This window comes from Ammodytes marinus, assembly GCF_949987685.1.
Source record: "Ammodytes marinus genome assembly, chromosome: 8".
Classification (NCBI taxonomy): domain Eukaryota; kingdom Metazoa; phylum Chordata; class Actinopteri; order Uranoscopiformes; family Ammodytidae; genus Ammodytes; species Ammodytes marinus.
In genome coordinates, this window is record NC_137212.1 from 20,880,852 (window position 1) to 20,907,707 (window position 26,856).

The window sequence follows — 26,856 nt, forward strand, 5'->3', positions numbered from 1 at the left end:
GAACAGTCGTCATTAACATTTTGACATTCACTTATCCTTTTCATGTTTGAAGACATAATTACAGCCAGAGTGCATACATTCTAATTAAAATGGCCACGATAAAAAGCCATTTCCGGGATTTAGGTCCTATTTTTTCCATCACATCATTTAGCGGATTTTTTTTTCCAAAGCAACTTACAACTGGAGGTAGGTAGTAAGTATTCAGGGTCTTGCTTAAGGACCCTCACTAGATTCCCATGACAAAGTCAGTAGTGTTACCTACTGAGCTATCCAGCTGCATTTTCAATTTCACGATGAACCTTATTTTTTAAGTTTGAATAAAGATTTTTTATTTTTTTTTAATTTCCTAATGGCGCCATCTCTCCTCAAAGACAAGCGGAAAGTGACAGTTAAGAATGAAAGAAACAGTGTGAAGGAGAAGTTCAAACCTAAGCTTCTTTTACATCTATCCGAAGACGATCACTGCGTAAAGTGTGCATGACTGTTGCATTATGGGGTTTCCGAAAAGCCCCCTTTTGAATCAGTGCACAGTGTTATGGCATCTCTTAAGCCTTTAATCTCATGAATCTTTGAATCAATTTGGACTCCCTTGCCTAGATCATATTCCATCAGCCAACCAGTGACAGTGTTGCACACCCTTTCCATAATTTAGTACAGTTCAAATGCCTGAAAGGATCAATTGAAATTAGCCTAGACTACGCTAAAACAACATGATATTCTTGCAACAAAAAAGCTGAGGCTATGTCGAGGATTATTACAGTTGGCACCAAGAATATGAAGTGGCAACAGGAATATGTAATAAAGAAGGGAGGAAGTATAAACGGTATTGAACGTGACAGACAGCCTCTTTATTCACTCTGCCCCCCCTGACCCATAATTAAATCTTCTCTCCTCTGCTCCTTTCAGGACTTCTCCCTTCAGGTGGAACACTGGTACAAAGGAGCGAATGCTGATCAAGGTGACGGACCGGGAGCCCAGCTTCCTGAGCCACCAGGGGAATGGTTACTCCCCATGCGACCCTAACCCCCCCACCCCCGGCCCCCTATCCTCAGGGGGGGGCACCGGCTCACGGACCCGCCGTTCCTCCGGAGGAAACCCGCCTTCGGAACCCGACACCTCCCCGGTGCTCTACGCCGAGCGCCGGCAGTCTCCCTTCCTGAAGCGTGCCGAGCTGGGGGGCGGCGCCGGCACACACCGCCGCTCCTCTGCAGACTCCCAGCCCCCCTCGCCGCGCTACGCCTACGAGCCCCCACTGTACGAGGAGCCGCCCTCAGAGTACCAGCCCCCTCCCATCTACGAGGAGCCCCCCACCGACATGCACCTCCATGACCCCTCCTCCTTCTACGGCACCGGCAAGTCCCCTGCGCGCAAGTCCTCGGCCCCGCTCTACCACTCCCCCAAGCAGGGCCAGTCGCCCTACGGCCAGCTGGTTCTGACCCGGCAGAAGTGTCCCGAAAAGACCCAGAGTCTGGAGTACAGTCCCGTGGGCAAGGAGTACGTCAAGCAGCTGGTGTACGTGGAGCAGTCGTCTTCCAGCCCTCGCTTCAAGACCACTGATCGTCTGCTACGTTACGGCACTACCACCGGGGGCTACGGAGGCTCGTACGGTGGGTCCTATACTCTCCAGCACAGCCAGTCTCTGATCAGGGACCCCCGCCTACTGCTGGACTACAGTGGGGAGGGTGGAGAGGGAGGCCAGAGGTTACTCTACGAGGATTCCATATCCTGGTCGTCCAGCCAGACCCACTCCCTCTCCTCCTCCTCCACTACAGGGGGCCATGGGGCTTTCTCTCCGGGAGGGAACCGCAAACGCAAGAGCCGCAAGCCCTCCCTGCCCCAGGAGCTGGCACGCTGCGGCGGGCTGGAGGGGGAGCTGGCGGGCACGGCGTCAGAGGCCATGCTGGCCCAGGCCCGGCTGGCTTGGGAGGCACAGCAGGTGATGAAACAGAGGAGCAGTTGGGACTCTGGGCAGGGCGGGGTGGGAGCTGCCAAGGACGGCTACGAGAGCGACGGAGCGCTGCCCCTGCCTCTACCAGGGCCGGTGGTGAGGGCCTTCAGCGAGGACGAGGCGCTGGCGCAGACCGACGGCCACCACCACTGGAAACGCAGCACCTTCGATCGGCTGGGCTTCCCCCAGGCACTGCTGGAGAAAAGCCTCTCTGTCCAGACCAACCTAGCCTCCCCAGAGCCTTTCCTCCACCCCTCACAGGTACAGCCGCATAGTCATAATTCCCACTTTATTACAACTTCAAACTACAATCTCAGTGGGCCTGATGCCATCTGACGTTTTGAATAATTTCCTGATGTTTCTGCAGAGCTGCTGTGAGTTTATAGTATAATGTGTACTATAAATGAGGGCAGTTAATCAACTAGACAGCCACGGAGCTGAAGCCTTTCCCTCTGCAACTCCAGCAATTGCTCACACTGAAACACACACACACACACACACACACACACACACACACACACACACACACACACACACACACACACACACACACACACACACACACACACACCATCAGTGAACTGTCCACTCAGGTCTGATATGGTCCTGTGTAACAGCCCCACCCTGGTGTAAAGCCATTGACGTTGTGTCATGTTATGCTGAGCTTCAGGTATAACACGACTGATCTAATGAGGTGCTACTAATGCACTTCACCAGACACATAAACAACTTCATTGCTAAAAACAAGAGATTAAAAAATGTGCTTATTGCAAGTAGGGCTGATTTAATCTGCCGAATATAGCATATCTCAGAATAATCGGCATGGCCGTTTTTTGCATATTTTTGTTGAGATGATGATGTTGAGACTTAAAGTGCTCAATTAAAATGGAAATGTGAACCTATACATTTCCATGGAAAAAGGTAAAAGTCTCTCTACTGACTAAAGATCATTTGATACATTAGGATCAAAAGCTCTACAGCTACTGAATGGACAAGGAGGTGAGATTGTTTTGTCAGCTTGAAGGATACTATTAGCCTGGAAATCCAAACCTGCCGCTGGCAAATAAAAATTTGCTCAGCCTGTTTGTCTGGACACGATCTATTGAAGCTCATTAACTATGTCGGAAAATTCGGAGTTGCCTTTTTCCTGGACACTTAACGATTTGGAAGACGGAACTCAAATCTTTCATTAGCAAGAAAGAAGGATTTTCTGTTGCCGACCGACCACGGAAAAAGTTTAATTTACCAGTTAACCCCGCTGTTCGCTAAACGAACGGGGCTTAATTCCTCACCTTGTTCATTGCTCTGATTGGTCAAAGTGTTACGGCCCCCACACACATCCTGCGTCTACCTCTGGAGCGCGTCGCGTTACCTTACTGCTGCCTCTCTCGGACTTTTCTCGGACACACATGCAACGTCTCAGCAGCTGCTGCTGCAGCGCTGCTTCTAAAAGCCCTATCTTTCTACATAGAGTTTTCATAGATAATTCCCATTAAAAATTAAGTTATTTCATGTCATCTATGATGCATATGATTTATATTGAGTCTGGACAGTAATCCGTGCGCCCCATTGCCATTTTTTTTATTTTTTTTTGCCATATTTTCGCTTGTTGGAAGTTTTATTTTGAAGGGGACACACCAGGAAATGGTGAAACTACAGCGAAAGCTGCCAGTATGAAGTCAATATGACTCTCAGCAGAGTATTTCAAAAATCACTTTACTGATTTATACGGGAGAGAGAGAGGGGGGTGTGGTCGGGGAAGAAGAAGGCCGTAGACACAGATAGAGCAACGGAAAACTGTTGCGCTCATCATGATCTTTTTTATTTCTTCACTATATTGGATCTCTATATGTGTCATTTATCCAAAAATGAAATGCCAGAACTAATTGAAAATTAGGTTTTAAATCCCTCGGATTTTGATTGCACAATTAAATCGTGAAATAAAGGGATTATTCGCGTATACGACTGAGGGATGTTTTATTTTGAAATAAACACACCGGGTAAACGTGTAACTAGAGTGAATGCTGCTGGTATGACTGTCAGCAGAGTATTTCTCTATCAGTTAAAGCACAGAGACGTGAGAGAGACGCGCTGCTCTCAGAAAAAAATAGGCGAGCCTCCTGAGGTGAAGGGGAGCGTCGCTGCAGACGTGCCTCCGACGCGCCTCAGCAGTGCGTCTGAGGTTGGATGTGTGCTCGCTCTACGTTGATTACACAGTCTGTGACAAAAAGTCAGACGCAGACGCGAGGTAGACGCGCAGTAGAGGTAGGATGTGTGTGGGGGCCGTTATCCAATTGAGTTGGGAAGGTCTATTGATCGTGGCCAGACCCTATATCGTTCTAGATGTGGGTCTGGATTTCTAGGCTAAGATTCTATAGCAGTGTCACGATAAAAACCTAACGCGTTGTTTGACTGTGGAAAGCTTTTAATGTGAAGCAAAATTTGCAGGAAATATTCACAGCTTTAAAGCAGTAAGATGGGCTGATATAAAAAGGTAAAAACAGCAACGCAGAAGTCTAACCAAACTCCAAACTACAAAGATTCAGGTAGAACTTTGAACAGTCGTGAGAGCTGAACACGAGCAGAGAAAATGTCACAACAGTTATTTGTAGACTTATTTGAGATGCACGACTTGGAAGAGAAACAATTTTGTATTTGCGTGTCATGCTGCTTGAAACCTTATTTTTTTTATCCCAGTTCAAACACGAACTGAACATGGATGAGTGGATAGGGTGAGTGTCTGCTCGGTCTCTCCGAAGGAACACTTGAATATGGTGTTCATCATCTGAGGTTTGAAGTGGTTGACTCTGGCTGAAGATGCTGTCATGTCAAATTGTTAAGTCCTAGCACTGATTAAATCAGTCAGCAAATTTTCTGTGCGTGCCAGAAGTGTGGGATGTAATGAGGCCCACATTAAGCGGGGACATAAGCACGTGCCTTTATCTGCGTCCTCAGAGGCACGGAGGAGATAGCAGGGCTGGAAAGCACTTAGCCGAGAGCAAAACAGGCTGCCGCTTCTCTCTCTCTCTCTCTCTCTCTCTCTCTCTCTCTCTCTCTCTCTCTCTCTCTCTCTCTCTCTCTCTGTCTTTCTGTTTTAAACTCAGCCATGCAACGGCTTGGGTTTGAAGCTGTGAGCGTGAGGGGAGCAATCCACCGAGCACAATCCACCTTTGAAAGAAGAAAAAGAAGAGGGAAAGAGAGAGAGAGAGAATAGGGAATGGAGGAGGCACAGAGGATGCCAGAATAGTTGTCATGCAAATTCTCAGCCTCCATTACGGGAGCCACTTGTCGTAAACCACAAGCAACGTTGTGTTGAGGGGACTCCACCTTTATTCTAAAGAAATCGCAGTGACATCAGACAAAAAATTAACGAAACATGAAAATATAAAGAGAGCAGCATTCTATTTTTTTAACTGTTTTAACATGTTTTGGAAACATAAGTTATTCCTTTCTGTCTGTGGGTGAGGTGTTCGGATTGATATCAGTTTCGAATTTTTGTCAAGTACAGAGATTGGGTTAGCTTAGCTTAGCATAAAGACTGGAAGCAGCTGATAGACCAACATCTCTTAAGGCTCACTAATCAAAAGGTTAAAGCTGATTTGTTTAATCATTTATCAAACATAATTGTGGTGTGTTCGAGGGGGCTACGTAGTACTTGTTTGTGAGCAGTCGTGTGCTGCTTTTTGAAGAGCCCTAACGCCTGGGTCCTTACATTAATTAACTGATTGACAAAAGTAATTCACCTCAAATAAGACTACATTGGCCCATCTTTTTTTCCCCCATATTACTGTATTGAGCCTCCTGTCCTAACTGTTTTAGGAAGTAGTCTGATTGTCGAGGGTTAAAGCACAAAACCAGTCATCTCAGTCCATCTGATAAACTACCAGTCATATTATCAAACAACGTGTTATGGATAGACATGATGCCACCATTGGCATTCCAGCTTTTACATGTTAAAGTACACACATAATTCAAGCCCTTTTGTGCGGATGAGGTGACGATAAAAAATGCAATATCCCCACATGAGTGACTTTAAAAAGCTGTCTAGCTCGCTAACGCACAGTCCTTTTAATGATTTCCTGATTTGTTTTCAATTGCCTCAAGGGGGCACTGCAACTTGCCACTTCGAAAATCATAAACTTGTCACTATGGCTGAACGCTCCACATGCCCATTGTGTCCTCCACAAAAACAGAAGCCAATTTAAAAAAATATATATATATCAAATACAAATTATTTGGGCTAGAATAATCATGACATGAACTTTTCATACCCTCCATGGCCTACATGTGTGCAGTTTCACTAGAATGGCCATTGTAATTGATGTTTACTTAATAACGTGCAGTATTTATCTTGAAGCTGCTACAAGCAGGAGGACACCATAAAACATTATTTGATCATGTCTGAAACTGACTTCCTTTTGCTTGTGTTACTTGTTTGTTGATCCACGGCTGCTACTTTACATTGTTATTTCAATCAGGACATTCGGTAACAAATGGAGTCTTTGTTTCACTGATGTAACCCTTGTGGTTATTGACGTATTTACACGTCACTATTAATCCCATCAGCTCTCAATCAGCTCTTTACTCCGAGTGCTACCGAAGCATTTTAGCTCTCAAAAGCCACTCTAAATGTTCTGCAGCAGAGATGAATGACATTTTGTGTTCCCTCTCTCCGTCTCTCCTCCTCTCTCTGTTTCTTCACCTGTCAGTCGGAGGACCTCGGAGCCTGTGCCCAGTTTGAGGCCAGTCGAAATGCCAGGAATATGATGCCGAGCGCCAGCTGTGGCATTTTCCCAGAATTCACCCTGAGAAAGCCCTCCTCAGAGACCGACATTGAGAACTGGGCGTCCAAGCACTTCAACAAACACACACAGGTACTCCAGAGAATGTGTGTGTGTGTGCATGTGTCTAGCTGAATATATTTGCATGACAATCATCATCCACGTCACAATGCACCAGATCTCTTCTTCCCAAGAATGATTTCAACGGTGTATCTTTTCATGGTATTTCTGTCTTCACTATTTATAAAATACTCTCCAAAGTGTTGTTCTGGAATGTCTTTTAATAGCTTATTTTCATGTGAAGGTGTGCTGCTGTAAAAGACCATGGTTATTTAGTTTCACCTTTATCCGAGCACTGTCTATTGGTGTTTTAAAATGTAAGTTCCTGTGTCACATTCTGCATAATAGTGTATTTCCACATGAAATGTCAGAGACATACAAACTGTTAAACGCTGTCTGATCAAACTGTTACCATTGAAGTCCTACATGGGTTAACACTAAAAAACCCTGCTAAATATCAATCAGCTGATCACTAATCAAGTTTTGCTACTCAAAAGTATAATACACGAGTAGACCTAGAAGGCTTATTCGTGACCTTTGAAACAGTAGCTGGACCAAGAAAATCTCAACACAGGGTGGTTGTTGTTGTTGAACGCTTATTGTGGTTGAAAGTTAATATCTCCGAAGAGGGCATTTTTTCTTGCTATGTACCAAAACACTTCTGGGCTTTTGTAGATTAGATACTCATTTATTGTTTTCTTGCTATGTTGATCCATGCAGCATGTGTATTGTATTGGTTGTGTGTGTCCCATTCTCCTGAACTGAGAATAGGAGGTCAGAAGGAATTCAGTGCTAATCAATTTGTCAGTGTTATTTATTGGTTGTTTTTACACTGTAAATAATAATAACATTCAAGGTATTGACCCTTGATCCCTAATTCACATCATCGGATCCTTAACAAGCGTGGTTCCTAATGTTAGTTTGTGCCTGTATTTTATACTGGTTATTACGAGTAATTAAGTTGCTGTAAGTTTGACCAAAACCCTAACGTAGTTGATAAGTTGTTTATATTAATACTCTTTAATGAGCTGCCATTATTTTATAACCCTTCAGAATTCTAACAAATACAACTTGTTATTCTGACAAAGAAAGGGGCCAATTCAAATTAAGATAAATGAAAGTAGTATAACAATTTCAGTCACTCTTGAAATTCTCTACCTTTTTAAACCTTTGTATTTCTAATGATACAGGTTAATTTGTTGTTTGGCCTTCCTTTTTTCAATAAACTTAAAGTTGCTATTAAATCTAACTAAGCACTTCTTTCATCGTACACTTCTGCTGCACATACAATTGTCTGTGTTTTTGTATTTATTAGAATGATACATTCCAAGCAATTCCTCCTTATTATAGTTCCTTGCTATTCCTCAATGAAAGTGACGCCACCATCTCCCCCTCTCCGCCACTCCTCTAACCGTCTCTGTTGTTCTTCCTTCTCCCCAGGGCCTGTTCAGGAGAAAGGTGTCCATTGCCAACATGCTTGCCTGGAGCAGTGAGCCCATCAAGAAGCCCATGATCGTGACCTCAGACCGCGGCGTGAAGAGGGAAGCGGTGGACATCTTTAAACTCATCCAGACCTACATGGGAGACCGGCGCTCCAAGGCCGACCCCCTGGCTGTGGGTCTAGAGGTCTGTTGCTAGTCACAAAATGTGCTTATGAAACAAGGATCATTCTATTCCGGCTATGTGGGGGGTGCTGAATGTCTGATGCCTTCTCCCAAATAAATTATGTAAAGCGCCTATTGTGGTTGGTATAAATATAAGCCTATTATACTATTTATAAAAATCTGAAAATAAGTATTTTAATCAATCTCCTAAGTGTGTGTGGATATATCACCATGGTAGTCGCAATAAAATAAATTCATATGCCAAGTCAAGGAAACTTTAATTGGGTGTTTCAGCCCCTTTGTCTGGTATGGGGGAAATGGGAGCCAATGTCGTAAATAAATTATGGATAAAAAAAAAGAAGGAAACATGATTGGACTACATGTAAATTCCTAGTCGGGTACACCCCTTATATAATCCTTCTGTAGCGACTTTCCCACAATGCCCTTGACACTTAATTGTCACGCACATTGGGACTCACAAGTGTAGATGACACTTTCATTGAGAAATAGCAAGTCGTTTGCAGCGTCTGCAGATGACGAAATAAAATGGGATCACTTGACTGCTGAAGTGAGCAGGAGGCTTCACAGTCAAGCTGTGTGTCCTTGTTCACTGTTTGACTTTGAGGCGGCGCTATTAAAATACCAGTGGCCTCATTCATAAAACAGTGCAAAGAGGGTTTATTCCAAAAGTTGGCGTGCACACCAAAGCATAGTGTATAAAATAGATAGAAATAGAAATAGAGAGCGGAGAGTGCACAACAGCCACAGCTGTGCCTTCTAGCGCTCTGTTGCAGCATAGTCACATTTTTATGTACAAAAATTATTCAAAAAACGCATTTAGGAATATGCACTGTATTATAAGATTTAGTTGAAAAAATAAACTCCTGCGCTGTTCTCCAATTCTATCAAGAAATTGAAAGCAGTTTCAGATATGATATTGATTTATAAATCCACCAGTTGAGGTGGGAAGGAATGAGGACTTACAGGGTTAACATCAGGGAAAGGTGAGGCAGACTTTGCAGAAGCATCCTGGCCATTTCAGCAGTGAAATGATGCAATCTGTTACTGTCTGAGCAGGAGCATCATACGCCTTTCGTCTTTTATAATGTAGAGGTGCTCACTTCTAGCACAAACCATGTTACACTGCTGGTCAGAATGCATGATAAAGTGGATATCTTATTAACAAAATTAAATGGTGACAAGGGTTATAATAAGTTCACTACTTTACTGTCCGTGAGACCATTTTCACCGTTTGTTTTTGTAAATTCCAACTTTCTTTACGGGAAGTGTCACATTCACATCTCTCAAGCCATGTTTTGTGTGTATGCAACTGCTATCAATTATTCAAAGCCAACCAAATGCCAGTGGTGCTGTCAAATCTTCTTGGATAAAAGAGAAAATTAAATATGGAACCAGATTGTCATGAAAGATCAACACATAGCAGCATACCGACATAGCTGGTTAGCATCACTGAAAAAAACCCAGATCTTTTTTCCAAATAGGAGAGTGGCCTCAGGTGGAAACACCCCTTCAGATGAATGAACATGCTGCCCAGTCAGTGCCTGCTGAATAACTAGTCGTGCAGACGTTTGCCAACACATTAGCCGTGAAACATGTAACCTTAAATAAATAGAGTTTTTGGCTGACTCAACACTTACATAACCTTATCAGTTGATGCTGCATTTTACTGAAAACCATGTTGTTCTGTCAGCTTGTGGTGCGTGGCTGGAGTAACCAGGGTCTGCGTGACGAGCTCTACATCCAGCTGTGTCGTCAGACCACGGAGAACTTCCGCTACGACAGCCTTGAGCGAGGCTGGGAGCTGATGGCCATCTGTCTGGCCTTCTTCCCCCCCACACCACGCTTCCACAACTACCTGGAGGGCTACATCTACCGACACATGGACCCCCTCAACGACACCAAGGGTGAGTAGGCAGCACACGGAGACACGGACACACACACACACACAAACAGACCGTTATGCCCTTAATTTGAGATATTCATGGTCTCCAGAGTATAGCTAAGAATTGCCCCTTTACCAGCAATGTGGTTGACATTGTATCAGAAAAACTCTCACATTGTTTTCACATTGTTATCATAATATATACGTATATATTTAACAAATAATGATTATGGCTGCTTGAAACAAGCCCACCATCTTTTTTGAACCTCTGGCAAGTGATTTCAGTTGACTAAAAATAATCCTAAAAATGTTCATATGAGAAAATATACTTTTTCCAAAAATGTATTTGCTTTTGTAAATCAGCTTTTATTTTCCAATACGTTTGTATTGGGTCAGACTTTTTTTTCTTTTTAAGTCAATCTCAGCTGAAAGACTGTCTAGTAGCTGGAGCTTTCAATCATATTACATGATTGTTATCAGCAGATGGAGTTTGCCCAGCTGTCATGAAATTGAATTTTTCCCGCAATCAAATCATTTATTTCCTGAGCAATTTATGTCCATGTTGGTTTAAAAGTTGCGGTTGAAAATGTATTTTTGCTCTTGAAATCGGCAGTTGACACAGAATATCTGGACACTTTTGGCCTTTCCAGCCATTTAATTCGAACCTGTCCTCATGTGCTGTGGGTCAATACTGTGCTTGACCACAACTGCTCAGTATTGTCATTGAAAGCAAGTGTCCCATAATCTCAATGCAGATTGTGTGGCTTCTCTGAATTCAAAAGATACATTTTTATGGGATCAACTGAATACCACTTACTGTTTGGCATTACAATTTCCCAGACCATGCTTAGAAAGGGGGAAAGAATGGCCTATGTTTTATAATGGGGAGGATATTGATCGAAACTGCACTGAGAGGGACAGTCTTTGGGGAACTCCAGGATGAAATATCAGTTAAGAGGGAAACTGATACAGTTATACAATCCATATATATATCTTCAGACCAGTTAGTACTCGTATTTTAAACAGAAAATCAATATTCAGCAAAAATCCAAATCCCACCTAGAATATGTGTCTGTAGAAAACTCTAACTCCGTATTGCACAATCCCAAAGGCCAGCAAGTACTATATCAGCTACTAAATAACATGCCATGTCCGTTGTCCATACGCAGAACACTCAGTGGGAAACATCAGCAGTGGCAGTCCTAAATAAACTACCTACAGTGCATTTTAAAGGCGTTCCCGTTTCTGCTCATACAGTATCTTGGACAGAATACAGTGTACTGGCTCTCTGCCTCCCCCTACAGGTGAACAGAAGGAATAAGAGATGACCGTTATCATCTGAAAAATTCAGATTAGTGTAGAAATATTGAATTATTAACATTATGTCTTTTGTTTTTAAATATTTGATTTAATACAAAACCCTTTTTCCTTTTAGTTTTGATGAACCTTACATGACGCAGCTGTCATCCACTCAGATGTGTAGAGATCTTTTTGAACTATTTAATACAAGACTAAAATATGAAATTGCTGCTTTGGTAAAACTCAAATTCCATTTACTGCCAGTTTCATTCTGAGCTCTACATATGAAATCAGCTATCACTACATCCTCATGTCATACTTCGGTCAACGATGTCATAATCGTTTGAGTATGTCGAGCATTGGAGGACTGGGCCTTCAGAGGAGATGCCATGTTTCTTCTCTGCTGAAAAGTTTGTAACACTGGTTCATCCTGTGGGGGAAGCTAAGCCTGAAAGCTATTTGCTGCTGGTCAGGCTGCTTTTCACATCACCCTCAGGCTTAGTCAGTGGTAGGGATACATTTCCATGGTAACCTACTGTGAACAGCAAAAGCATATGCAGACAGACAGGCTGATTTTAATAAAATAAATCACATCAGGTTTGTCATTTTTAATCTGGCTTCATGGGAAGAAAAAAATGTTGATCATCATCTCCACTGTTCTGCAGCACTGCTTTGACCTTGTCCTCATTAACAAAAACCCAACTTCCAGAACTCAATGCAATTTCCCTATTTTTGAAACAGTATATATGCAGACATGACAAAAGAAGAAATCTTCTAATGGTGTAAATACGCCCCTTCTTTTCTCTGTTGCTCCAGGAGTGGCCATTAGCAGCTATGCTAAATACTGCTACAGGAAACTGACTAAAGCTGCTCTGACTGGAGCCAAGAAGGTAAGCCGCTTTGTGTCTTCATGTTGTCTCTCCTGCTCAGATCAAACGACGCCCCTGGTTTTATTTAAGCTGTAAATCTGTTGTTATTCTATGTTCTTTGTGAAGTAATCTCATTAGAGAGCAAAGCAAACAAGGTATTAGTCCATCTTCCCAGCTCTGTGCCTCAAGCCCATTGTCTCCTAATGAAAACATGAATTAATCCACATTGAATGCATTTGGTGGTCAAAATTAAAAGTACAGAGAGTGTGTGTGTGTTCCTGTTAATGAATGTCGAGCAGAAACACTTTTTAATATTATTTGGACAACAAAGGAGTTCTACTGCACGGAGGAATAATAATATATCGGGCATTGATACACACGATAGCTTTTTGAATTATTTTTTAGCAAACTGCAAAAATTGCTGCGAATTTAAGCGAGGCACACCCCAGGGGGTCCTGAGTATCTGGCTTTATCTTATGATAGAACAGACCTGCTGAGCTACTCACTGCTGATATCTTTAAACAACAGTGTCATTCTTACTTTGTGTCAAAATGTTCTGTCTAGCTCTCTTGTTTTAATGCAAGAGTGCCGCAGTGCACAATTCCAGCTTTGATAAAGTAGCTACGAGGAACTTTGGGTTTTTGTCGATTCTACCTGATAAAAATGGTAGTTTTTTTTTTATGACACCAGTGCCCAAGCGCCTGTCTGCGGTGCGTGCATTTGTTCAGGAAGCGAGAGACCACAGCTCCATCGCAATGACGTAATGTAATTATATGTGACTTTGTAAGATTAATAATGGTTGTATGACGATGGTAGAATAGCAGAGGAAACTTTGATTTAGTACCATTCAGGAAACACAAGCTGTTCTGGTGCGCCTGCTGTAAATCGTTCCCGGCAAAAATTGGATGCGTGTAATAAATAATTGTACTATATTTACTATATAAAAAGAGTGTTGTTTTCGCTCATGGTCTCATTTGCGGTTCGAGTTCATTTGTGATTATCAGATGAAAAATAAGACTGTTGAATGTAATTAACATGTAAAATGTTAATTACATTGTAGGAGGTTTTTAAAAAAATAAATTCCCGGTTTGGTGTGATAGATTTTGAATGGCTTCTGATCTCAACTCACACCTTTTGGGGAAAAAACAGAAAGGACAATTTGCAAACCATGACTCATCACCCAAGTCAGTGTTGGACATCAGTAATGCTCTTGTGGCTGAATAGGAGCAACAAAGTCCTTTAAGCAGAAGAATGGAGACTTTTATTTCAGCACATGGTTTTGGCAGTACATGTCACATATGTGTGTTGTGTGTGTGTGTGTGTGAATGTGTTGGCAGGCAGCAGCTTGGCTCAGAGCCTGTGTAGCATTTAGTGCCATGCCAGACGCTCAGCAGGTTCCTAACAGAGATCATTTGTCACTTTACAGGCTCCACAGCATTTGACTGGTGTTAACCTGCTTACATTAATGAGCTGTGTGTCCTGTGGACGGTCTGATGTCTCTCTCACCGATGTCACAATATCTGACAGTCCTCTCCTTCCAATGCTTTCTGACCCACATCCCTCAAGTTGCCCTTCATCTGCCCTGCTGTATTAACATTAACTCTGTGTGTGTGGTTGTGTGTGTGCGTCTGTGTGTCTCCAGGGCGTGCAGAAGCCCTGTCTTGAGGAGATCAAGTTTGCCAGGAGTGCCATCTTCAGCCCATCCATGTTCGGCTCGTCCCTGGAAGAGGTGATGGCCCTCCAGAAGGAGAGGTATCCAGACAGCCAGCTGCCCTGGGTGCAGACTCGCCTCTCAGAGGAGGTTCTGGGTCTCAATGGAGACCAGACAGAAGGCATCTTCAGGTGAGTGAGAGAAGGGAGCAGAACAGGGAGGGCTGCAGAGTATAAAGATCAATGTTTACAGTGTTAGCTGTCTTCTGCACTTAAACAACGATGAATCTTCTCAGCCCACGGTTTGTTTGGCTGAGCTCTAAGATGGTGTAGCTGCTTAAGGGTCTGTTTGCCATCCCTAGTGTTAAGTCATCAACTGAATTGGGTTTATAACTTAACTTAAATACGCATTAACAGATTTATTTGGCCACTTTGGGGGCAGCAAAGGCTTGTGAAACTAGTAAGTACGGTAGATACTATTATTTAAAAAGATATTGATTATGGCTGCTTTAGAGGTATTTTCCTAAAGAGCTTCAGTCCAAAAAAACATAAGCTTTCCAAAACCTTATTTTGAGCTGTGAAGGCATGAACTCACTCACAAGAAATACAGAGGAGATGTGAGTGAGACTGGAAAGACGAGTGGAAGTGTAACCAGCCTGTGACCCTTTGACCTCCAGGGTACCAGGGGACATAGATGAAGTCAACGCCCTCAAGCTCCAAGTGGATCAATGGAAAATCCCCACAGGACTGGAAGACCCACACATCCCCGGTAGACAAACAAAAAACACACACACACATAGACATCATTCATAAACGGTTCTTAAATGTGCTCTTATGGAGGTCTCACCCTATCTCTGTGCCCCCCCCCCCTCCCAGCATCTCTGCTGAAGCTCTGGTACAGAGAGCTGGAGGAGCCACTGATCCCTCATGAGTTTTATGAGGAGTGCATCAGTCACTATGACAACCCAGAGGCAGCTGTCAATGTGGTGCTGGGCCTGCCACACATCAACAAACTGGTGCTCTGCTACCTCATCCGCTTCCTACAGGTAACACACACACACACACACAGTTTACCAATACTACACCATAAAGCAAATTCAATCCTAGTGCCAAGCCACAGCCATACACTTATATGATCATGACTTACTAAAATATTGGCTGACTGTCACGTCTGTAAGTGACACTGTAACAATGGCACGACATGATACTTTTCCTAAATTAGAAAGGGATACCTCTAAAGCTGAAGCAAGCATCATTGATTTATTCATCCAGGTATTACGATATCTGTCTCCACAATTTAGGCCTCCACTCCAGTAAAAAAAAGAGATGAATTGAATTTAGAGAATTAAAGCTGGAACGACTTTTTACCAAAGTAGAAATAGTCTGTGGATTATCTAGAAAACCATTAGCATATTATCTTTATGGAAATATTGATAATTTTTCAGAGAAATTAACATAAACTACCCACACAGTAAGTATACATAATGTCTATCTACACCAGAGACAGAAAGATAAGAGAAAAGTGTTGTTGGTTTTCTTTGTCATTTGGGTGAGACACATCATACCACCAGTAGCATTTGCTCACAGCTGGGACTGTTTTTAAAGAGACAGGTGCATGGAAGTCCTTACCACATAACTTAAGGTTCACATTAAAAAATGGCTGAAGTGGAAAATACCAATTATTCCGCTGTGCTTTATGTATGCAGGTATTTGCCCAGTCTGACAATGTGGTAATCACCAAGATGGATGTGAACAACCTGGCCATGGTCATGGCTCCCAACTGTCTGCGCTGCCAGTCCGACGACCCCAGGGTGATATTTGAGAACACCCGCAAGGAGATGTCCTTCATCCGGGTGCTCATTCAGAGGCTGGACACCAGCTTCATGGATGGAATCCTATAGCCCCCCCACCACAAACAAACACACACACACACACACACACACAATCCATACTTTGTCCCCAGCCTCCCCTACGCCCGCCTTTAAACCCATTATCAGGCCCGTACACACTCCCCTAGCACAGGACCATCATATTCTGTATACACATTGTTGCTGCCAGGGGAATACCCTGCCTCTCCGACATGTTTACTTTCTGGAACTAACAAAAACTGCCTTGTTTTGAGTTTGTCCACTGTATATTTTGAGTTGAAACAGCTGTTTTTTTCTTTCTATTTCTGTAGTTCTTTAACTGACATTTAGATAAGGAAAAAAAAAAACAGCATTGGAATTCCAAGGTTTTCATATGAACAGTATCAACAGTGCTATGTGTGCCTTCACATACATTAATACAGTATTATACACATATGACGGAATTAGCAGGGATCCATTTAATTAGTTTCACAGGCACACTTAGAGATGAGTACCTTAAAGGAGAAGTAAGTGATATGGTCCTTTTAGCTAACTTCCTGTCAGTGACTGCAGTTAGCAGTTCCATCCCTCGTCCCTACATCACCACCAGATTAATGCGCAGCCGTTTTCGTCAGTTAGTGCCGCAATGCTCTTCAGAGCGAGTCATCATTCACGGGCAGAGACCCGCCTCTTTATAGCGATTTGTCTCCTGATTGGATAAAACGAGCGGGATACTCAAAATGTTATCTGACAATTACTGCAATACTGAATGACTGGGAGACCTGTGTTATGAACTGTGCATACTGTTTAAGTGATTGTTGTATAAATATAGAGAGATTGAACACATATAGTATTAAGAAAAAAATATCACTTACTTCTCCTTTAAAGGTTTATTTTAAATTCAACTTGTTTTATATGGACTAACGCTTCTATTTGTTTTGGCCTGCTTAAGTCACATACAAATTGAGAGAAACACACACACACACACGCTACACCCACATTAAGTTCATTCACACACTCGGATACAGTACTAATTCTTGCCCCAGCCTTCTACCATCTGCAGTGTACAATACCATCGAACGCCAAGTAAGATTATAATTGAACAGAGATGGATGGTCATTCAAACATAATATAACTCGTTCTGCCACAGGTGTTCAAATCTGCATCCATAGGGTTCAGCACCAGCTTTTCACAAGATATAAAGCCTAACTGCACTTTTCAATCAGTACTTTATTATATCAGATTGATCCTACTAGATGTATTAATGGAAAGGTGAAGCTGTGTTGGCCATTGTTTTTCTTTGGCACCCTGTTTTACACTGCCACAACTTGGAGCTGAGAACTCCACACACAAGCTCTTTTACTCCTCTATTTGTGATCCTGCCTCCAGATGGCAGACATGTGCTATCTCAATGGAACAGAAACCATAAGCTAGGACTTTGTTCTGTTAGTCAGAGGTTCCCTGCCAAAAAAACTGACTGTGACCAAGTGTAGCTGTGAAGATAGATAGTGATAAAGTGAAAGCTCTGTTGGCCACTTAGCCACTCAAGTGAGGAGAACTTGGATACTAAATCACCCGTAGTTGTGTTTTGACTTCAAGGATTCAAGGCAACACTTTCATTATGTTCGCTGCATTTTTAGTACAAAGTAAACAAAACATAGTGATTTTATCAACAAAGTGGGCAGTCACTCATCTCACTTGGTGACTGACTGTGTTAGGATGAATGGTTCCACAAGTTATATCAGTCTGCAGATTCAAAAACTCTTTAAAACCAGTGGATTTTGTTTGCCTTAAAGAAGGCCTAAGAGGGTACTGTATAAATTAGTCTTTAATATTTATTTTACAAAAGTAGAATAATAATAATAATAATAATATAATTGTGTAAAATAAAATCTATATATATATATACTATATAGTTATATAATTATATATTCCAAGCGCTAATAATCAATGGACTAGCTTTACAATTACAATGCTTGTTTGTATCTGGTTTTACTTGTTCAGACAACCTGACAAAAATGCAGCATTACTAGTTTGCCTAATTGTTGGCACTATACTAATACTTGGAGTGAGCCCATCTAACTTTTGCTGAACAGTCTCAATTTACAACAGTGACCATTATTGTGTAATGGTGGATGATAAAACACGGTGTAACAGTAAGACAAATAGTCATCAAACTGACTGAATTATGTCCAGTATGTAGAATAATCTATCCTAAGTTTGGTAATATTAGCTAAGGTTAGCCAACATAAGCTACTGGTCATATCAGACCAATTAAGACAGTAGCAGAAAAATCCTCGGGGTATAAATTGAGCAACAATGTGTTTTTTTTTCTGCTACAGCTTTTTATTATGCAGAACTGGAGTCAGTAAAATGTACGGTAGTTAGATTTTGGTGTCCATGTTCTAGTCACTTGACCTATGGAAGGCCAGTTTAGTTCCTCCTCACTAGCTGAACCTTTGCTAACAAAGGAAATCTGCCGACAGAGGATGACCTATCCTATCCGTGGTTTAAACATGTAAAGCGGTTCTCACAGAAATCTTAAAATCTTGAGTGTTAGGTAATCTTGGGAAAAGTCTGGTCATGTCTTTCTATTCACTCTGTCATAGTATATGGTTCAGCAGTCACAATGGCTTCTGAACATAGCACCTGCCGATACCCAAGAGCAACAGATACAGTAGTAGGGGAAGATCGCAGCACTGCCAATAAAGGCCCCTCCCACAATACACAACAGACTCGTACTTCCTGGGAGGGACTTAAGTGCCAACCCACATCCCCACTTCCTCCCTGAGTCCCATCCCAACTAACACCCATGCAGAAAGTCCACATCCACCACTGAGCCCTAACAGGCCTTTCTACTCACTAATGATTTGTGAATGTGTCTACCTGTCTGCGTGCTTGTCTGTCTGTCTGTACGTCATTGTTTACAAAATGGTACCCGTCCATGAGGTCTTTGTCAATGTGCAAGTACTGTTGTTAATTGTATTCATTTGAGATTTTTGTTGTTGTTGCTGTATTTAACAGATTTCTTTTGTAACCCATTATTTTGATATGATTTAATTTATTTATATTTATTTGAGATTTCCTTACTGCCTTCTCGAGATATTGTATTGTAGGCTCCAGTGCGTGTGCTTTTGGTCACGGCACATGCGTGTGTGTTTGTATGTATGTGTACGATTGCGTGGGATGTGTGATGTAGACGTGACTTTTTGCTGTACCAGTTTGATTCGTTTGAGGGTTTTTTGGACACAACTGGATGATTGTGAATGCTCCATGGAGACACACACACACGGACGATCATGGAAAAACACTGACTTCCACCTTAAAAGGTCCAGATGACACTCAGTCTCACGGTACACTTTGTATAAATGAGCCTTTTTTTTCATTGTGGAGACTGACGAGTGTCGCAGTGTGTGTGTGTGTTGTGCAACTCACTCACTCTGACACTCCACATGGATTACATGTACATTAACACTGTACAGACTATGTAAAAATAAGTATATAGAGAAACAAGAGGAGGAAGCGTCATTATGTAACAGTGGAACATTTGCTGTGGAAGTTAATTTAACAGGGTGGGAGGGGGCGTGTTTAATTTTGCTTATTCTGTTGAGTCTTGTTTAAAGTGTAAAAATGTCCTCACATTGATAGAAGTCTAATAAGTGGCAATTTAAACCCATCTCTAAACTGTGCTGACTTCACACCCATAATCCATTCAAATACCAGAAAGTGTTTTTAAGCCCTAATGTAAGTGTAGGTCCCATTCATACTACAAAATTAAGTGATTTGTCCAGAGAAGTGACTTTTTTTTCTTTCTTTTTTAATATTAAGGTTTAAGTCAATCCAGCAATTTCTAGAAAAAGACATCCTTTATGATCATTGAGATTATGGGTTGCAGAAGGCAACTAGCTCATCACCATCTGCGGCATGCTACGTTGCTACATAAGTTTTAAATCTTAATATGATTATCATTTCTTAGAGAAAGAGAAAAGAAAAAAACACAAACTTGTCCCTCATTTGACAACTAACTTCTTTATGAGGTACGAATACAGCCAAATGTTGAAATTTTATTTCCTGTAAAACCCCTAATAAATAAGCCGAGCCTGGCTGAAATGTTGCGGCAGTGTGTGTGAATGTGAATGTGTATGTGGTGTTTGTGTGAGAGAGAGGGTGCGTCTTTGTTGTATGTCAGAAATGGTTGTAGATAGACCCAGCAAATCAACCAGTTAGCATGCAGACATAGGGTCTTCACTCTCTTCGACTTGAATTTACTAAAATATGACGATATACAAGGCAAACAAAACCCAATTTACAGAAAGTAAGTGTTACAGTATTTAGCTTTAAACAAAAAAAATCCACTAAGAAAAAGATTAAACTCTTTTTAATCCATTTTTCTGATTGTTTTTTCTACTTGGTCCCTACTAATGATGAATTGGTAGTCGCTGTGGATGCTGTTCTTCAATGTAAAGAAAATGACAATGAAGAGAAGGTGTGAGACAGCTGCTGTGAAACGGCTCTTCACCTCAACGAAAATATTCCAGTTTTTTTTCAGTTGTATCTTAATGTCCACTGTCACTCACACTCTGTCCAAGGGAAGACTCTGGAAGTGTAACGGACATTGGTTTAATAAATGATTCAAATGTCAAACTAACATGGGATGCTCTGTTACTTTCCAGCTGTGCAATTGTGTAACGGATACAGGGAAACAAATTGAAAAGTTACATGCTTTTTTCACATCATGCTGATGTGGTCTGCCATTGCGTCAATGGAAGTCCATCCTCTAAGCAGTAGAATGCAGAATGGACGGAGCTTGTCTAATGCAAGGTTCCATGTTTTGGGGTCCCGATCCCCCGGGTTCATCCTGAGGTCAAGGGTTAGTCTGTCTCTGGGACGATGTGTCCTCAATCTCTCAGCAAACTCCAGCAGCTCAGCAGGCTGAATGAAGTTGGAGCTGTTCAGGATACAAATCATGGCACAAGATGTATTACTACTATATACACTGGGCAGCAGTCATTAAGGTGACAAGGGAAAACTGAAATATTCTATGTACTTTGGCACTTCGATTGACCCAATGGTTCATCAGCTAATAATCTAAGTATTTTAATCCAGAAAGAGTGTTGAAGCCAGAGGTAGCACCAGGCCGCTGTCTGCTGTTCCTACCTGATGTTGAGTCGTTTCACTGAGCTTGGTGAAGGTCCTGAGAACAGCTCTGCCAGGACACACACATTCTTGGCTGTAGACACAAGCAGAAACATCACTTAACACTAAAAGATTTGCTTTTTCAAACTATTATTATTAGTAAGAGATAGTAAGACCAAAAGCAGATTAGAGTAGGGCCCAGCTATTACATTAAAATCAGTCCTGGCTCTCCAAAGGTGGAATGAGCTCCCCTTTGACATCAAGACAGAAGAAACTTTACACATCTACAGTCACAAACTGCAATCTAAAGTGTTCAGACTGCATCTTTGGCCTATGTAAAAACAAAAACACTCCCATTTTAAATTTTAAATATATATTAGTTAATTCGCTGGAGGAATGCATCTATCAAACGTCCTTTTCCTTTCGGCTAATGAACCAGTTTCAGTCTTGTTTAAAACTGACCTTGTTAATAAACACTTATTTTATTTTCATTTGATTATATTATTTGATTACATGCTAATTGTAAGTGTTTTGCGTCAATAATTGTTGGCACATCAACTACATGGGGAATGAAGGAATAACTATGTACTGTACATATGGCATGTGTGTCTAGACCTAAAAAATTTAAATAAATAATCCATAGGATGAGGACCACAGTCAATGACAGATACAGATTAATCCTGTTGGTGGAAAGATGTGAAGGACGTGCTTACTGAGGCGATTCTGAGCCAGGCTAAGTGTGTGGAGGGAAGGCACTGTCTTCAGAGCAGCAACCAGCTGACGCAAACTCTCCTCCTTGTCATTCCACTTCTCAAGAAGACGACAGTCGTTCAACAGAAGCTCTGCGGGAGGGGGAGGAGGAAGGGCAAATAATTCATTTTGGACCCGACTCAACTCAGTGCAAATGATAAAACATGGGTGATGTTGTGCACAGCTTCAGAAGAGGTGAACATGCAGTGCATGCTGGGTTTTTCTGCTCGTAATTTTCCCTTCCTGCAATATTTAAAACTGGAAAAACAGCAACATCTATTTCTTATTGGTCGATTGATGTATTGTATTGAAGAATAGCTGAACTAAAGAAGCTCAACTAACTAAGGCTAATGTTTGAAAGAACTAACCAGAACACAGGAGTAAATTCAACTCCAAACCCCAGAGATTCAGTTGGTGGCAACAAAAAGTACTGAGGGCTAAAGACAGATAGTTTTAAGAGCAGAGCTTTCTGCCAAATCAGAACCTGTTTGTACCAAGTTCACATTTAGGAAATAACAGGTGTTTGCATTGATGGCTCTCCGGCGGTCATAGGTCATGCTCATGTTCTTACCTTCCAACCTGCAGTGTCTCAGTAGATTGAGGATCTCAGGGAGACAATCAGACAACTTAATGTCCTTCAAGTTGAGACTCTTCAAGCAGGGATTTGACTCTGAACGGAACGGAAATAGTTGGCAACAAGATTTTTATATTGTCGAACATCATTTTCGTAGTGCTTTTAATTGAGAAGGCCTGGCCACTCAAACTGTGATGAAGCCCTCTTATGGCACATTACCTGATAGAGTGTTGAGGAGATGGCTTTGAGACAAGCCAGTTGGTAATCTCATACCGGCTACATGAAGAGTGGTGAGATGTGGACAGCGTCTCAGCACAGAGGTGAACAAGTTCAGATCACTTTGGAGCTCAGTTACTTTGACTACCAGTTTCTCCAGGGACAGTTCTGCTGAAAAGCAGGTAAGGACACAGTCACCTTAGGTTCATTTTGAATACAGGACACATGCTTTAGTATTAAAAAGGTGGAGTCAGCAATTCTGGAGAATGCCTTTTGTCAAAATCACTCCTCGCAATCCCCTACCTGTCCGTACTCTGTGTGGTAGCTACTGTAGGCCCCTTTATTTACATATCCTTTGTTAACATACCTGTTTACAGAGCCTAGGCTGTGTAACACCAACAATTATTTCAGTGCACACACGGTACGTACAGGTAGAAGATTGTGAGGAGATATTCACAAATTTTGACAGAGCGATTTTGACAACAAGGTTTGCCCCAGAACTGCTGACTCCATCTTTAATTTGTGCAGTATTGTTGAGGGGAACTGTATCATTCTGATGTATGAATCAATTCCAAACACGCTCCTAGTTTTTTACCATGGCTACATTTGTTTGCGAAGGAGCACTTTATGATCATATTGGTAAGCAAAAAAGTGTCAGGGCTACGAAGATTAACCTAATCAAGTCTTCAAACGCTTCCAAGATGCTGATGATGAATTTCTTTCTCTTTCTTTCTTTTTTCCAAATATTATTGAGGAAGTAAATTGTATTCATTTGAATCTAAACAGGAAGAAATTTAAAAACCAGTCCATAACACTGAGACTACTCTCCTAACGACTACCCTATATTTGTAACTTCGCACTTTCCAAAAGACTCTTGTGTGTCAGTTTCAAGAGGTAAAACACACTTTTAATACCCTTGAAGTGCTACTTCTTCACTTAAATAGAAGCTTCACCACACCTGGCGCGTCTGACAGGGGAGTGGCGGGCTGCTCTGTTGGGATGTGTTGTCTCCACAGCACACTCTGGATCTCCACCTGCAGGGACTTGAGCTTGGGGCTGGCGTCCAGCAGAGTCTCCACCAGCTGGCTGTACGGCAGCACGCTGATGCTCAGATCAGTGAGGGAACTGTGGGAGCTTTCAGAGAGCCGACTCAGGGCTGCGGCCAGGCTGTACACGTCCGGGTCATAGAAGATTGCTGCGTTAACAAACATTGAACAAGTCATTCATTACTTGCACAACATGACAAATGTGTGTAGTCATTCAAGGTTAACGAACTCTTATTTCAGTTTGGTCAACAAATTCCATACAGTAATAATGCTTACAAATGCCATGTATTGAGAGTCATTCCATTGAATTTTGCAGCAATTTAATTTCAAAATTTAGATTTGCGCATTGCCTCCCACTATTACCTTCACTCCACTTCCCTTCGCACTCTTCCAATCTGTAGTTTTACTTCATACTTGGTTGGGATGTGGACTTCAACACAGCAGATAATTATTCCTCTATTTTATTTTAAGTATTATACATAGTATATACAGTACAATACATTTTAATGGAATCCAGGACTTACTTCTGCCACCTGCATGCTATTTAAATTAGTGTTCAAGCTAACCAAGCATCACATGCCGCACAAAGCAGTAGTGGGAAGCAGTGAAGAAGAAGAAGTCTGCATGCTTACAAACATGGACGTAAATAATGCTAGATTTAAATATTCTTAAAGGTGGAGTCTGCGATTCTGGAGAGTGGAGAGTGCTTGTTTTCAAAATCAGTTTGTCAAAATCAGTGAATATCTCTTCCGAATATGCTACCTGTCCGTACTGTGTGTGAACTGAAAAAAATCCAGGGTTAATAATACATACTATACCCGTTTACATAGCGTAGGCTATCTTAGCCTAGGTTATGTAAAGGGCTATGTTGCTGGCTAATATGGTGGGCCCCTTTTGTTTACAATCCCTTTGTTTCCATATCCATTGGTGTTTATTTACACCGGATTTGTTTCAGCACACACACAAATGTATTTAAAACTTATGATAGTCTTCAGCAACGTTTTGTCAACTGTGACCAATGCTAGAGCAAATTCATTGACCAAAATTACCCAAGACTCCACCCACCCCAGAACTTAATGCCACATAAATGAGCAAACTTACTAGAGCTTGTCAGAGTTAGAGAGCGCAGGCAGAAAAAGGTGGGCAGGGCAGAGTTCAGCACTCTAAGGGAACACGAGCCAACACGCCTGATCTCCAGACAGTGGATCTGTCCCACTGGACAGGCCCCTGAGGGACCTTCACATGGAGCCAAAGCTTGACACAGCTCCTGAGGGTCCACGCTAAAGTTTGCTTTTCCAAGTTCCTCCTCCTCCTCTTCCACACACACAGGATCCAACTTTAAACGTTTGCAGGGAGTGCCTTGGTCATCCTGATCTTCTGAAGCGCCCTGTGAAACACAGCGCGCCTCTTTGCTGTGTATGACCTTCTTCAGCTCCGGGTGGACATACTGCGATCCCCTTCCATGTAGGAGCCAAGCCAGTTCCACTGAACCCTCCACCTCAGCACAGAGTTCTTTAGCCACCCCATGGTCCAGCAGTCGATGGCAGACATATAAAGCAGTCTGTGACTTCTTATCTGAAAGATCGATGTTCCCTACTACACCGACCCTCGTGATGCTTTTCTCCAACAGGCTCAGAAGAGGCCGCTGGTCGGTCGTTAACCTCTGAAGGCCCTTACGAGTGTTTGGAATGATTGAAAACCGTTTGATACATTTAGCCGCGGCACAAAAGAAGTGCGGGGTGTCTAAATTTGTGATGTTTCTCACAGTGTAGGGATTCCTGAAGCCATAGAACACGACAGTAAAGAGCAGCCTCATAACTTCGTGTTTGGCCGCTGCTTCTGTGCGAAAGTCTATCACCTGAAAGGTAACAGAGGAGACACCCATCAGCATCATATTGTGCTTGTAGACGTTACAATGCATGTGATTTTTCATTATAAGAGAAGAGTTTGCACCTACACGGTCAGGGCCACTCATATCCAGGAGCACTCCATACCATCCAGGGTAAGTCGAGATTCCTGACAGAAGTCAGACAAGGAAATGGCATTACCTCGATGAACAAAGAAAAAATACGAAACAGGAAACAACATCTTTGCACTTCTCCAGCAATAGTTCTTCTCACCTCTCTGATTTAGGGGAGGCTGGAGCTCCTCCAGTTGACACACAGTCAGGTGAGGGAGAAGATCCTTAATGAGAGGCACTGGAAGATCTAAGTAATGAAAGATAGGATAGATAGGTCACTTATTTATTTAGTTTCCCAACAACATATGACAAACACACATTATTATAAAAGTAATTTCCGTCACACACCATTGGAGCAAGCAGCATGAAAAAATAAAATTAAAATAAAACTCACTATTGCAGCAATTATAAGGATGTATCAGGATTGGAAGGACAATAGAAACATGTTTAAATGCATTGGAATAGACACTGTTTCAAGAGTGACTGTTAAGTTAAGTAGTACGCCTACAACCTGAATGATAAAACAAAACTAGAAGTTAAGTCAACGGTTCCTGCTACTTGTTTTAATCTCTTGAATTTCATAACGTGATGTTTTGGGACATTTACAGAAAAAAGGCGCCATAACCTTGCTACATTATTTATTGAGGTTCGGTCTGACTATAAATGCTAGCTCCCGGTATCAGTAGTTGTCTCCAAGGCAAAGTTTAACGGTACAGAAATATTAAAGTAACATACCAAGAACAGCTACACTGCCCAAAGCAGCGAAATGTCTTCTGACGCCTCTGCAGCAAAGCTCCTTCAGACATATCTCTTTTGGGCTTGTTTGCTCTGCTTGGGGAGGCATTGTGTAGCATTTGGTGTTATGTTAATAATGTAAAATTTACCAACGACGGCGTTATTAACAATGTTAATAAAACTCAGCTAACAAGATAGCTCTGTTTTCATTTGTTTCCTTTGCCTTCCTTTTTCTTTTAATAATTTCTGGCGGTAGCAAAAGACGAATTGGTGCTATACCGCCACCAATTGGGGTGGGGTGGAACGTCTACTTGTTAACAAAACGATTTAAAAAAAATTATAAAAAATACTGATAAAAATACAAGAATAGGCCTATGTTGAAGTATGAAGTATTGTATGAGATATTGGTACTGGTGACATTGATTATTTGGGTTGAATTCATTAACTATGTATTTTTTCTTACAGGCACATTTTTTTA

The 26,856-nt window shown here is 41.9% G+C and overlaps 2 protein-coding genes across 3 annotated transcripts in view; one reads left to right on the forward strand and one right to left on the reverse strand.

The window, feature by feature from the left end:
• The window catches only part of arhgap39 (Rho GTPase activating protein 39), a gene marked incomplete at both ends in the record, with an annotated part of 39,966 nt that extends 23,951 nt beyond the window's left edge, over positions 1-16,015 (forward strand). Inside the window, 9 exons of the mRNA XM_080032831.1 lie at positions 907-2,209; positions 6,658-6,822; positions 8,230-8,415; positions 10,105-10,318; positions 12,412-12,485; positions 14,107-14,306; positions 14,792-14,883; positions 14,991-15,160; positions 15,821-16,015. Of these exons, the coding sequence (XP_079888957.1) occupies positions 907-2,209; positions 6,658-6,822; positions 8,230-8,415; positions 10,105-10,318; positions 12,412-12,485; positions 14,107-14,306; positions 14,792-14,883; positions 14,991-15,160; positions 15,821-16,015 (2,599 nt within the window). The remainder of the gene's footprint in view (positions 1-906; positions 2,210-6,657; positions 6,823-8,229; positions 8,416-10,104; positions 10,319-12,411; positions 12,486-14,106; positions 14,307-14,791; positions 14,884-14,990; positions 15,161-15,820) is intronic.
• A 3,915-nt stretch (positions 16,016-19,930) lies between these two features.
• Positions 19,931-26,588, reverse strand: lrrc41 (leucine rich repeat containing 41). Of its 2 annotated transcripts, none has more exons than XM_080032002.1 (10): positions 26,379-26,588; positions 25,804-25,890; positions 25,641-25,699; positions 24,785-25,541; positions 23,596-23,832; positions 22,641-22,805; positions 22,419-22,517; positions 21,811-21,939; positions 21,119-21,191; positions 19,931-20,909 (listed from the first exon to the last, which is right to left on the reverse strand). In XM_080032002.1, exons 1-10 carry the CDS (start codon positions 26,485-26,487, stop codon positions 20,690-20,692), a joined length of 1,935 nt encoding a protein of 644 aa, XP_079888128.1. In that variant the 5' UTR covers positions 26,488-26,588; the 3' UTR covers positions 19,931-20,689. The 2 variants fall into 2 exon arrangements, with proteins under 2 accessions (XP_079888128.1, XP_079888127.1); XM_080032001.1 differs by having other exon boundaries at positions 22,641-22,808.
• Positions 26,589-26,856: the final 268 nt, after the last annotated feature.